The 13,119-nt window shown below is 38.5% G+C and overlaps 2 protein-coding genes across 2 annotated transcripts in view; both read right to left on the reverse strand.

Annotated features, from left to right (window-relative positions):
* The window catches only part of LOC126511117 (interferon-inducible GTPase 1-like), a 26,963-nt gene extending 17,762 nt beyond the window's left edge, over window positions 1–9,201 (reverse strand). Inside the window, exon 1 of the mRNA XM_050158026.1 lies at window positions 9,112–9,201. The gene's annotated coding sequence lies outside the window, so the exon portion shown is untranslated. The remainder of the gene's footprint in view (window positions 1–9,111) is intronic.
* On the reverse strand, window positions 323–6,055 carry LOC126511118 (interferon-inducible GTPase 1-like). The gene has a single exon (XM_050158027.1). It carries the CDS (start codon window positions 6,042–6,044, stop codon window positions 4,803–4,805), a length of 1,242 nt encoding a protein of 413 aa, XP_050013984.1. The 5' UTR covers window positions 6,045–6,055; the 3' UTR covers window positions 323–4,802.
* Window positions 9,202–13,119: the final 3,918 nt, after the last annotated feature.

Here is a 13,119-nt window from a genome sequence, read left to right on the forward strand (position 1 = left end):
CTGTCCCGGGCTGCTGCCGCGGTCAGAAACTCACTCACCCCAGAGATGTCTCTCCTGGTGCCTGGACCGGAACTCCTTGCTGCTAGGTGTCTCGTAAACAAAGGACCTACCTAGCTTGCTGCAGGCAGGCTAGTGGGGACAAAGGAGCTAGCACCCTCCCTTTGCCCTGCCGATTCGGATTCGGTCCTAGAGCCCGAACAGGCTGGGCTGGGAGATGTTATGTGGTCAAAGAGGGAAGGGAGTCAGACGGAGGGGGCGGGGAGGGTTGTGGATGCAAGCTGGGTGGGATAGGAAGAGAGAGGAAGTATCGGGCAGAGTCTTGTTGTTATTTTTTTTCCTTCAGGCTGGATCAGGCCCTGGAGGCCTGTCTGCTCACAGTGTTTAGTGAAAACTGAGAACTGTTTTGACAGGGGAAGGAATGCAGGACTCCCAATGATTGCTTAGTTAAAAATAGCAAGGAGAGTTGCATTTCCAGTCATTGCTAGGAATGTGGAATAGAAACTATTATAGCTGCTTGCTATTCATAAACGGTGCCCACAAGGAACGTGGGAAGAAGTGGAAGACATAGAGGGGAAGACTGAGTGAGCCTCCCTGCTCCATGTAGATTCCTCACTGTCCCTTCTTCTGTCTTTTCCTTTCTCACCCATGTGCCCATCCTTCCTCCTCACCACAGACCATTCACTACCATGATTTGTGTTTTTCAACATGTTCTTATACATTGCATCTTTAAATGAATTGCATAAGCACAATATCCCCCAAAAGAGTAGAAACATATATACAGTGTTACAAAATTAACTTTAAATTTGTATCAATATACTAGAATTCATGGACAATGCAAAATACCAGAGATTAATAGTTGTCTTTTTATCCTAGATTCCTATATTTCCCTAAATGATAGGAAACATCCATAACCCACCAAATAACCAAAAGCCTCCCACATTCCTCTTGGAAATATGGGCATCATGTTCTCCAAATTGCATTCTGTTGTGTGTGGGCATAGGCATATTTAGGGGTCCCTGTGGAAAATTGGGATAATGACCAAGTCCTGGGAAGATCAGCTATAACCTTTATAGATATTTATCAACTGTCAAGATTCAGGAGGTCTCATTGTTCAAAGCTGATCCATATTATTCCTGAAGGAACCAAAAGCTTCTTGTTTCCTGTGGGAATAAAACTGCAAAGCATTTTTGATTTCCATTTGACAAAATATGTTTTTGACTTAATTTTTAAAGTTAAGATAGTCCTAAAGTATATAGGTTGGTTCAATTTTTCAGTCCATATCTCCGAACAGTTGTCTTTTGCCCATCAGCATTCAAAAACTTCAACACAATACTATACAAATTCCTTGTATATTTCCCATTTAATGTGGCTTTTTTCTCTTACTTTTATTGTCTCTTTAAGACTTCATTATTTTTAATATATTTCTTCCTGTGGCTATCCCAAAATTTTTTTCTTAAGTGTATGTACATTGTAAAACACACTGGAACCTGTTTACAGGTTTTTTTTTCTCTCTGAATCTTTTTTTACTATATATCATTTAGCATTTTTTGACCTCATGAACCTTTAAACTGCTAAGTGATGTGGATACTTTCCCAGCTTTGGTGGCTGATTCTGTCTGCTTCTTGGGTTGTGAAAGCCAAGCCTAAAGCTTATGGTCTGTTTGGAGGTTCCTAATGAGAAACTATATTCATACCCCAACTCTGGAATGCCGGAGACAAGTGTTATTTACTTAGATTTTTGTTTTTACTTTGTAGGCAGAGGCTGCTCATTTGTTTCCCGGATGCCCAAACTCAAAATAATCACATAGAAACTATATTAATTATAACACTGCTTGGCCAATGACTTAGATATATTCCTGGCTATTTCTTATATCCTAAATTAACCCATTTCTATTAATCTATGTACCACCACAAGGTTGTGGTTTACTGGTGGGCATCTTTCTCCTTCAGCAGCTACATGGCATCTCTTTGACTCTACATATTTTCTTCTCTGTCTCTGCTTGGAATTCTGTCTTTCTCTGTTCTATTTTTCTGTAGGTCAAAGCAGTATTACTCATTAACCAATGGCAAAAGAACACATTCACAGCATACAGAGGGGAATCCCACATCACCCTTTTTTCTGCCTAAATAAAATGGAAGGTTTTAATTTTGACATAGCAAAATTAAACCTAAAAAAGGTATCAAGCAAGAATTACAGTTACAATATTTTTTATCTATTTTTTATCATAACTAAGTAAAACTATAATTATAATAATCTATTCTTCAACTATATCAAAGACACCCAAAGGTTTTATTATTACTTAAGTTAACAGAAAGTGCATTTTCAAAAACTTCCAAAACTCTAGAATTGACAAAGACATCTCATGGCCTGGATAGTCAACCAAAGTTCTTCTGTAACACTGGGGCATCCATCTTCATCCTACATGCCCAGCGTGTCTTGTAGACTTTTCTGTGAAGCAGGAAATTTCAAAGACTGTTTTGCCTCTATTGACAGTTTGTCATTCACTTTCTTCTGTATCTGGCAGAACGTCTGGCAGACTCTTTTATGAAGCAGGAACCCTGAAGGACTGTCTCACCTTTAGGCTAGTTTAGCAGTTATTTTTGTGAGTCCTGCATGTCCAGTTCATACAGCATACCATCTATGACTCCAGGCAAAAGAGTTTCTTTCCCAAATGGCTACCCTTGTTACATTGAAGGCAAATTTCATAATGAGCTTCTCTCTGCAGTAATTGGTGCTGCCAGAAGCAAACATGTCTTACTGTTGAGAAGAGTTTAAGTTCTTAAAACATTTATATGTCATATTCTGCATATCTTAGAAAGATTTCAAATATACCTATCCATCTGAAATATGTCTCTAAATCTAGACAGCCCAAATAAAATGACTATAAGTTTGACTATTACAAATGATTATTAATCTGTTTTTCTTAAGTATACATTATATTTTTAAATAAAATTCACAAACACAATACCTTAAACAAGAACAGAAATAAACATATAACAAAATTGAGCTAAAAGTTTGTATCAATAAACAAAGATCTAAAGAAATTCAAAGTATTCATTTCTATCGCATATCCCCCTTTAAATGCAAACAAACATTTATAAAGGATATTTGGGAATTTGGATATAGTTCTCTTCAATCTGCTTCTTACTTTCTGTTGGGCGAGGTAATTTTGGGGTCTGTTGAAACTTTTCATAGGGTCTTGGTTCATTAAACCACATTACTTTGGAAGGAATCCACAGGTTCTCATCTTCTGTGGGAAAAAAAGCAAAACTGCTTTTCCAAACAACATATCCTTAGACCCAAATTTTGAAGTCAAGATACCTTTAAAATATATATGTTGGTTTAGCTTAACAGCCCCCAGAATCAAATATTTCTCTTTATTTAGCTCATTCACAGTCAAAAATTAAAATAAAACATAGTACTATACATAATCCAGACTTTTGGTGTATATTCCATCTTCACATGGCTCATTTTTCTTATTCTTACTTTTTCTTCAAGTTTAATATTTAATTATTTTTACTCCTTTAATATAAGAATGTCTGTACTCTTGTATATTATAACTGTCTATATACGTTTTCCCCTCTCTCTCTCAGCCTTTTATGCAACACTGTGACCCGTTTAGAGGTCTTTTTAAAAAAAATCTAAATTTGTCTGTATTGAGTGTGTATCTGCAAGTATTTTTTTGACCAGAGCACATTTTTTTTTTTTAAAAAAAAGCTAAGTAGGCTGACTAGAACCAACTCTGTTGCCCTGCCTGTTGACGTCACCCACTCCAACATGGCAGAGGAATGTTCACTGCATCTATATCACCATTAAGCAATTTGTAACATGCTGCTCACATACCCCATTTAAGTGCTTCATCTCCTGAAAGAGCCAGAGTTGTTTGTGCAACTAGCACGGACCAGTAATCCCTTTCCTAAAGAAGCTGAGCAGCCTTCAATGCCAATGCTGAGTCAGGAAGTCCACCCATAAAGGAGCTTCTGTGCCTTCGCTTGCCACCAGCAAACAGAGCCCATTGGAAAATAAAAATGTAACTACCAAGACGCTGCACTAAACTCTGTTCTTTTGTGTTTGAAATTTTTTATTAAAGTCTCTCAAATTTTATGTGGCTGTAGTTGCCCACATTGGGCACATCTTACAATTTATATCTCACAACAGTAGTTTGTAAGACTTTAGATTTTTTTACTTCCTGAGTTTCATTTTATTTCATATTAAAATGTGTCTCTCAGTATGGTATGCATGTTCACATGTGTCTAGGCAGGTCTGCCTTATGTTAGGCCTTATCTTCAAATGCTTCCTGTCATTTTCCAAGGCAGAGTCTGACAGCTGAACCAGAGCTTGCAGATTTACTTGCTCTAGCTGGCCAGCTTGCTCCATGGTTCCACTGTTTCTGCATTCTGAGTTTGGAGTACAAGGTGCCTGTCACACTCACTCAACATTTATACAGGTTGTGCAAATTGATCTCTGCTCCTTCTATCTGCATGGATGGCACGGCAAGTGCTTTATGCACTGTGTGTGTGCATGTATGCATGTATGCATTCATATATGTGTGTGTGCTTGTGCATTTGTACTCAAATGTGCATGTGGAGCTAAAAGACAAGGGGGATGGTAGAGTGCTAAAGTTGGGGTTGTCAGGTTCTGATATATTAACACACATGACTCTTACCCTTAGTTTGTCCCATAGTGGTAGAGGATTGGCTAGTGTAAAAAAAAGATATCATGAGGGAATTTATCCAGTAACTTCCTGGCATTAACCATTTGATCTTGTCATGGTCAGTAGCTGTGAATGAGTTGAATTTGAACTATATTTTTGAATATGTCTCTCTAAGGAGAACTTTGGCATCTTCAGTCACTGTGTCAAGGAAAAGAAATTCGAAGTAAAAGGTTTTTCTAAAGTAAAGACCTGTAGCAAGGAGCCCACCATTAGCTGAGGCAAATATCTCCAAATATTTTAACAACATTTCTCCTAATGTTTCTTTATTCTTAGTTTCTAACAAAAAAGGTGATTTAATGATTTTTTTCAGCTGTTCAACAGGCACTTGAGAATCCTTAGCCATGAATTCCACTGATTCATCATCCACTCCAAAGAGGACTCGATAGTGGTTTAACTTCTCCTTCAGCTTCTCCATATCATCCCTGATCATGCCCACTACAGGAACAGTAGACAAAATTCCAGCCTTGAAGGCTTCCAACCAAATATACTGCTGCATAGACTTGTTCTTTCTGTCAATGGCTGCCTCTGTGATATTAGGTAAGGAAAGCATAAAATTGTGGCGCTTTTGATTAGGAAGATCCTTAATCAGAGTGTCCATCAGAACTGGAAAGTCATAGTCAGATAAATGTCTGTTCGAAATCAAGAAAATCTGTGGAATATCCATGTTATTCTGACTGAAGGTATTTTCAGAGTAGCTTCTCATCTGCTGCAGGGTCTTTGCTTTGTTAAAGTTACGTGGTTTGGATTCCTTTTCATTTTGTAAATCATTGTCCACCTTGGTTCTTACAAAGTAATAATTCTTTTTCATGAATCTGATTGCTTTGGCAAGGTCTAGTTCATGTTTTGTAAGACGTGTGGCAGAAACAATAAGAAAGAAATCATACTCTTGTATTTGCACTTTCTCCAGATAATCTTTTGGCGGAAAGTTCATAGTTCCAATGCCAGGCAGGTCCCATAAAACCAATGTTTCAGTTTTGGGGTGTTGGTATGAAGTTCTCATCATAGTTGTCTCAATTACCCCCACTTCAGCTGCATCTTGGTCTTCAGGTCCAATCCCTCTCAGGGCATTTATGAAGCTGGACTTCCCTGCTCCAGACTCTCCAGTCACAGCAATGTTTATTGGGGCACTATCAATATTTTTTAAGGCATCATTGATTACAGAGTTTGCTCCTTGAATGTTTCCTTTTTTCAGATGAAGTTCTATTAAATGAATGGTCTCCTGAGAAATGATTTTGTTTTCTGCCTTAAACTTCACAAAATATTTAGTGGCGCTGGACACCAAATCTCCATTGTCTTCATTGTTAGATGTGTCAGAGAATAACTGACCCATGATTCTGATAAAAAAAAATTAATCACTGAAAAAAAGGAAGAGACAGTAAGTTGCAAAAGATCAAAGATGACTTTGTCCTTAGCACAGTGTTTCTTCACTGTGCTGCAGCCTTACTTATGTTCTGATATTGACTCTTTCCCGTACATTTTCTGCTGATTTTTTATTCTTGTCAAAAAGATACCAGCTGTAGTCCGATTGGAGGAGAAAATCTCATTTGAGGCATTTCCCCTCTTGGAATGAACTTGGGGTATGCCTATAAAACATTTTTTTGATTGAGGATTGATATGAGAAATCTCAGCTTAATCTGGGTGGGATCCTTGGGCTGGTGGTCCTTGGAAATATAAGGAAGGGGTGTCTAACTACGGGGAGCCAGTCAGTAAACAGCATTCTCTCATTGTTCTTGCTTTTATTCTGGTAAAGTTTCTACTCTGAATTCCCTCAGCAATGGAGTGTGAGCAGAGTGGGTAAACCCAAAAAAATAATTTCTTTTTTCAAAATCCTTTTGGTCATAGTGTGTATAAAAGGAGTAGGAAGGAAATTAGGATAAATTTCTTCTAGTTTTCAATTAAACCCTTAATTATGGAGAAATTAAAACTTAAGTAAAGTAAGGGAAAATTATATAAAAAACAGCATGAGTGCTTTAGCCAGCATCAAGAAAAACAAAAACAAATGCAACTGTGCTCATCTAACCTGACTGCAGTGTTGTATATCACATCCAAGATGTTTTCTCCATCTGGGCACACTTCTTTCAGTGTGTGCCTTCAGATGAATAGAAATTAAATCAACGCACATCTAGTTTTTCACACTGAAAAATAAATAATAATGAATTATAATTGACATCAGTATTTAATTAACGTGAAATCTCAAATGATCACGTAAATGTAATTTGTCTGCTTTATTGATTTTTCAAAATACGTCAGTAGGCCCAACTACTGTATTTTGTTGAAATAATTTTTAATTTTTCTAGATTTACCTTTCTTTTGTCTTATCTGTGACTTGGAATTCATCTGTATGAAGAATATAAACTTGGAATAATATAAAACTTCTTTCTGTTACTGTTAAAATCCTTTTCTTCAATACAATATTTCCAAGTCATCACTTATCTAACTGTGTGCTGGAGATGTAGATCAGCTGGTAGTGAGCTTTCCCAGCATGACTACAGCCTTGGGTTCAATCCCTAGCACCTCATCAAATGCAGGTGCTTGTGGATCCCTGTAGTTCTGCTACACATGGAGTAGATGTAAAAGGTTCAGTACTTTCAGGTGATCCTTGGTACACAGTGAGTTAGAGGCTAGCCTGGGCTATTTGAGACCCTGTCTCAATAAAATGAATATCAAGTTCATCATGATGGCTTAGCAGGTAAATACACTTGCTGACAGATTCAAGGACTTGAGTTTGATCGTTGGGTATTTAGGTAGCTCAGATCTCATATTTCTGCCCTTTTATTCTCCACAAGTCTGCCTTAAAGTCCTCAATAGCAGTACAAGGATCTCACCATTAGTTAAGGAGACAGCAAATCCCCATTGTCACCCTGGAGTCTCCTCTGTCTGTCTCACCTCTACCAAATCAGTTTGTAGACTTAATCTCTATTTCCAAATCCAAGCACAATTGATAACTCTGCCTACATTATCTTCTTCAATACCTTCTCAGTACCAGCTTTGAGCATGTCATGGGCATTGCTACATTTCCTGTTATGGTTCTTACAACAACATGGATGATCAAACAGCCAGAGTTATGACACTGAAATCATATCACGTCACGTCAATCCTGAAATGTACCATAAGAATTCCAATTTCACTCAGGCCACACATTAGGTATAAAGTGCACATGCTACATACAACATACCTTTGAATATAATTATTACACTTCTGGGACATCTGGTGCCTGAATTCCGGACACCCTGGCATCTCAGTCTATCTTCTCATTCCAGGACTTTCAACTTAGTGACTGCTTTTTTTCCTTCCCCAAATATTTACATGGGTATTAATGACCTTTCTCTAGGTTCTGCTTTCTCTAGGCAGGCTTTAGCATTGACATTGTCATTGAGATAGAAAAGTGTACCTGCCTGCATCTTTCACCACCCTCTCACCATGTTTCTGTCTCTCCACAGCACTTGCTGCCCCATAATGTCTATTCATCTGGGATCATTAGCTGTCATCCTCCCACTCTACCATGCACCTCAGATAGCAGTCTGATTGTAGGCACAGGGTAGGAAGAGGTGAGTAAAGAGAATGTCCTAAAAGGGCAGCTAAACCTGATTACATAAACTCCATAGCCAGATTTACTGTTGAAGGGGACAGTCACCCACAGGACACAGACAGAATGTCCCTGAAGCACACAAGCTGTTCTCATCTTTCAGGTTTTCCCCTCTCATTCTCTCTGTTCTTGAATTTGTGGTTCAGATACCAATGTGTCAGTTGTCTGCATGGTCTTTCTACTGAGTATGAACTGAGGGAACGAGAAGGCTGTGACAGAGCAATCATTACAACAGCCCCCCCCCCAGCCTAAGTGACAGCTGTCACCACATCCTGACATGTTCCTCACAGGCGGAGAGAAGATCCTTAGCACCCCTGCTTTACAATAAAGAAGACCACAGTTTACAAGATTCTTCAGGCACAGATTTCCACAGCCAGCTCCATCAAAAGCAGCGTTCAGAGAGACCTCTTCTCTATAGACCAGGGGCCTTGGAATGTAAGGAATTTAATAGTTGACTCTGAACTGGGAAACAAGATGAATGTAACGTACAACAACCTCATGCACAAGGTAGAGATATTCTATCACCAGAAGCAGCTATTTACAGCCATGTCCGACAAGCCAAAAATGATTGAAAATGTTTATTATCAAAATCAATATCCAGATCATTTCCTTTAGGTTTACCTCAACCTGAAGAATTGGCTAAGACCATCCATGAGGCAGTCCTGTCCACCTTTTACCCAAGCACCCCAGCTTTAAACTGAGGATCCCCACTATCAGGGCATGCTCCTCAATGCCTTATTACCTCTCAGCTCTTTAGAAAAGAGAGAAGGTGAGGGTTAGAAGTTAGATCTGAATGCCCCTGTCCACTTACCAGAGAATCCCAAGTCCAGTGTGTGCACTCACTGGAATTCAGCTGCAGAAACCACGCTCTACAGTAGTCCAGTCTTGTCACATGAAACCCACTCCTCCTTCCTCTGCAGGACTTATAGACCTTCTAGTTTCTGCCCCTCCCCTCTCAGTGTGTTTTGGCCAGTCACAGAGGAGCAAGGACCAGTTGCTTTTAGGAATCACCTGCATTTCCAAGAAGGGGAAAGTGAAGTAAAACCAACAGTTCTTTTTTTATTTTATCAACTTATCCTTAACTGCCAGAAAAGACCAGATGTTCCAAAATTAACAATGTGGAACGGGGCTTGGAAAAGATCAAAAACACAGAGAAGCAGAGTATTGACTGTGTAGGAAAGCAGCTCTTGAAAGATAAATTTCCTAGTTCCTGACTCCACAAATGCAGCCCAAACTGAAGTCATACAACACATTTTCTGAGGTCCTGTGCAGATTCCAATTTAGTCTCACCCAAGACACAACCCATGTGACCCCCTCTGACTGTAACCTTAATTCTTCACAATTGTAGATTCATGTTCCTCAATTCTTGTCATTCTCAGCTTTCCTGTCAAAGCGGGGATTTGGTCATGCTTGGGCTTGACAGGTCTTACACATGCTGTCTCAACCACGGCCAGTTCATATGTGAGCTGCCCTGCCATTCAGAAGATACTGTATAGTTGTAGTTATCCATGACTCTGGCCCTGACACTCTTTTTACTATTTCTTCCACAGCCATTGCTGTGCTATTTGAGTAGAAATACAGATATTACATTTTGTTCTGGACATTTGTCAGTGTCTTATTCTAAGAATCTTGGCCAGTTGTGAGTATCTGTATTGATTATAACCTACTGCAAATATGAGCTTGCTTGATAAGGGTTAAGCAATGCCTTAATCTATGGGTATCATGGAAAATCATCAGGAGCTGTTTTAATGTTATGTCCTTTAGCAGAATAATAGTAGCAGGCTCTCACCAGGGTGTAGACCAGCATAGCCTAAAGTTATTGTTCAGATATGGTACTAAGCACGGGTATCATCTTGTGGAGCTATACTAAGTCCAGCCAGGAAGTAGTTAGTTACTACCATGATGTTCTTGTCAATATTCCATTGGTGACTGTATCTTATCTGTCAAGTCAGTACTGTCTCACAGAGTTCATATGTGAATATGATTAATATTTGTTTCATTTTCTCCTCTGCTACTGTGTCTAGAACATTCCAGCACTATGAAAGATAACCAATAGGGATGGAGTTTCTGGGTTAACATGAGCTTGATTTCTCCATATTCTATAACTCAGGAGCATGGTATTTTCACTAATAGTATATTACCATCAATAGATAATGGCCTCTAAGGATCAGGTTAATCACTGGCCAACAAACTTATAAAATCTAAGTAATTCCTGGGCCTGGACTTTTATTTGTTACCTTGTAGTGTGTAGCAGGGACATTGTTGACCCAGTTGAGGCTCTCTCCATCATCTTTTTTATCTCTGTGTACATATATTTAGGAAGCCTCTACATTAGTTGGTTACACATGACATTTTGAAATCCTTTTGTGGTATTTATCGCTCCTACTTTTACTCCCATTCCCTATTCTCACCTCCTAGCTCAATTTAACTTTTCTTTGTCCATAATTCTCTTTTAAATTCCATCTTCCCAGTCTCGTTATTACCACTCCATGGCATCATAGTAATTTCAAAGCCTGTGCTGGTATTTCCAATGGAATATGCATATCTGAAGGGTGAAAGCTAAAATCTATCTACACATGAGAGGGGCTTCTGTCACCTCACTCTGAATAATTTTTTTCCAGCTCCATCAATTTCTCCACGAATCTCATAGTTTTTATTTTGTTAGCAGATGAGTAATGTTCCATTATATAAAGCCGCACATTTTCTTCATCCATCCATCAGTTGATGGGCATCTAGGTTGTTCCCATTTCTTGGGTATTGTGAGTAGAGCATGTGTGATGGATAAGCAATAGCTCAACATTAGGAGATGAAGTCATTTGGGAATATCACCATGTGTAGTCCAGCTGGATCATGTAGTAAATCTATGTTCCCTTTTTGTGGAGCTTCCACACATTACCTTAGTCACTTCCCAGTGTGTCCTCCCACCAGCGGGGACTGAGTGTTCTGCTTCCCACCTCCACAACAGCATTTGTTGCCATTTGTGCTTTTGTTTCTAGGCACTCTGACTGGGGTGAGGTCAAATCTCAAATTTGTTTTAAACTATGTTTTCCTGATAGATAACAATGTGGAAAAAATATTTCTTAGGCATTTGCAGGTCTTCTTATTATAACGCTTTATTTAACTTATGCTCCATTTTTAGATTGGGTTGATTGTTTTCTTGATATTTAATTTTTTTAGATATTCGATTCTAACCCCCTGCTCATTACATAGCTGGCCAAGATTTTTTCAAGTTATCTCTTCACTCAAGTGATAGTGTTTAAAAAATATTTTGAGACAACATTTTTCTTTGTAAACTATGTAGGTCTAGTATCCATGTAGGACTACATAGTAAAGACTGTTCTTGAGCTCCTGGTGATTTTTCTACCTTAGCCTCCTGACTACTGATATTACAGCAGGGAACCCCTATGTCTGCCTGGCTCAGAATCTCATTCATGATTTTTGTGAGCCAGTCAACACTTATGAACATTGGGTGTACATTAAATAGCCCCTGTGGATGGATATCAGGAGGGTGTAAAGTGCACAGACCAAGCAATTTCAGTTTTTGAGTTCCCATGAGAAATAACACACAGATCACTTATAACACCCATTTGAAGGAACTCAAGTGCATTGTAATGTCCTATGCAGGGAAAACACAGAGTAGCATCTGGTCACAAGACGGAAAGACCATCCAACAGCAATGATGATACCTGCCATGGTCAATTATGCCATGGGAGCTCATTTCCAGGGTGGTCTTTTAGGTGGGTTTTGTTGTGGCTGTTTTTCCTGCAGAAAGTAGCCCAAATTGTACTCAAAAAAATAAAATTTTTTAGAATGATATATTCCATTTTGTAGAATTTTAGAAAACTAAAATATGTACACCACACCCTTGATACCTACCTATTCAGGTTTTCAATGGGCAATTGCCTTCAGTTTGGAAAATGCTGATTCAGTAATCACACATTTGCTAGAAGTTATGGCCATCATAAGCATAACTGCACAAATAAAGACAGACAATGCTCCAGCATATGTGTCTAAGAAAATGAAACAGTTTTTGCTTATTATAATATAAAACACATTGCAGGTATCCACACAATCCTATACGTTAGGCAGTTATAGAAAGATCAAACTGAACTATAAAGGATATGTTAAACAAACAGAAAGGTATGATGCAGACCCCTAGAAATAAATTGCATAATGCTTTATTAACCTTGAATTTTCTTAATGATAATGAGAATGGAACAGGGGTTTCAGAGAGAAAATGGATAATAGAAAAAGCTTCTGAATTAAATCAGTCAGTGTATTTCAAAGATGTATTGACCTCAGAATGGAAACCAGTAATTGTGCTATGTTCAGGAAGGGGATTTTCTCCTTGTTTCCACAGGAGAAGAAAAGCTATGCATATCATCAAAATTAATCAAAATGTGATTTGAAAAGGATAAACCTCTTGATAAAGAGAAGTGACAGCTCATCCTCAGAGGTGACAACTTACAGGTTGTAGGGAAACCTCATAAGGGTTGGGGAAGGGTTCTGTTCTTGTCTTTGCAGGAAAACATCCATCTTTGAAAAGACAAGAGACCTTGGACATCTAGATGCCTAAAGAAGAAAACATAGCTAACTAGAATCACCAAGCAAAGAGAAATATGAATTATAATACCAGTATCCTCTGAGAGTAAACTCTATCTAATCTCACTATCTAAACATATATATTTCCCTACTTCTCAGTGTAATTGTAGCTGATACTCACTTAAAAATCAAAGCTGACTTTGGAGTTGGACAGTGGCTCTCCTCTAAATCCAAGTATGCTGTTACAAGAAAACGTCAGAGTTTGTGTTTCATATCA

This window comes from Alexandromys fortis, unplaced genomic scaffold (assembly GCF_014885135.2).
Source record: "Alexandromys fortis isolate MF-2015 unplaced genomic scaffold, M_Fortis_MF-2015_v1.1 scaffold_94, whole genome shotgun sequence".
In the NCBI taxonomy this organism is placed as follows: Eukaryota; Metazoa; Chordata; class Mammalia; order Rodentia; family Cricetidae; genus Alexandromys; species Alexandromys fortis.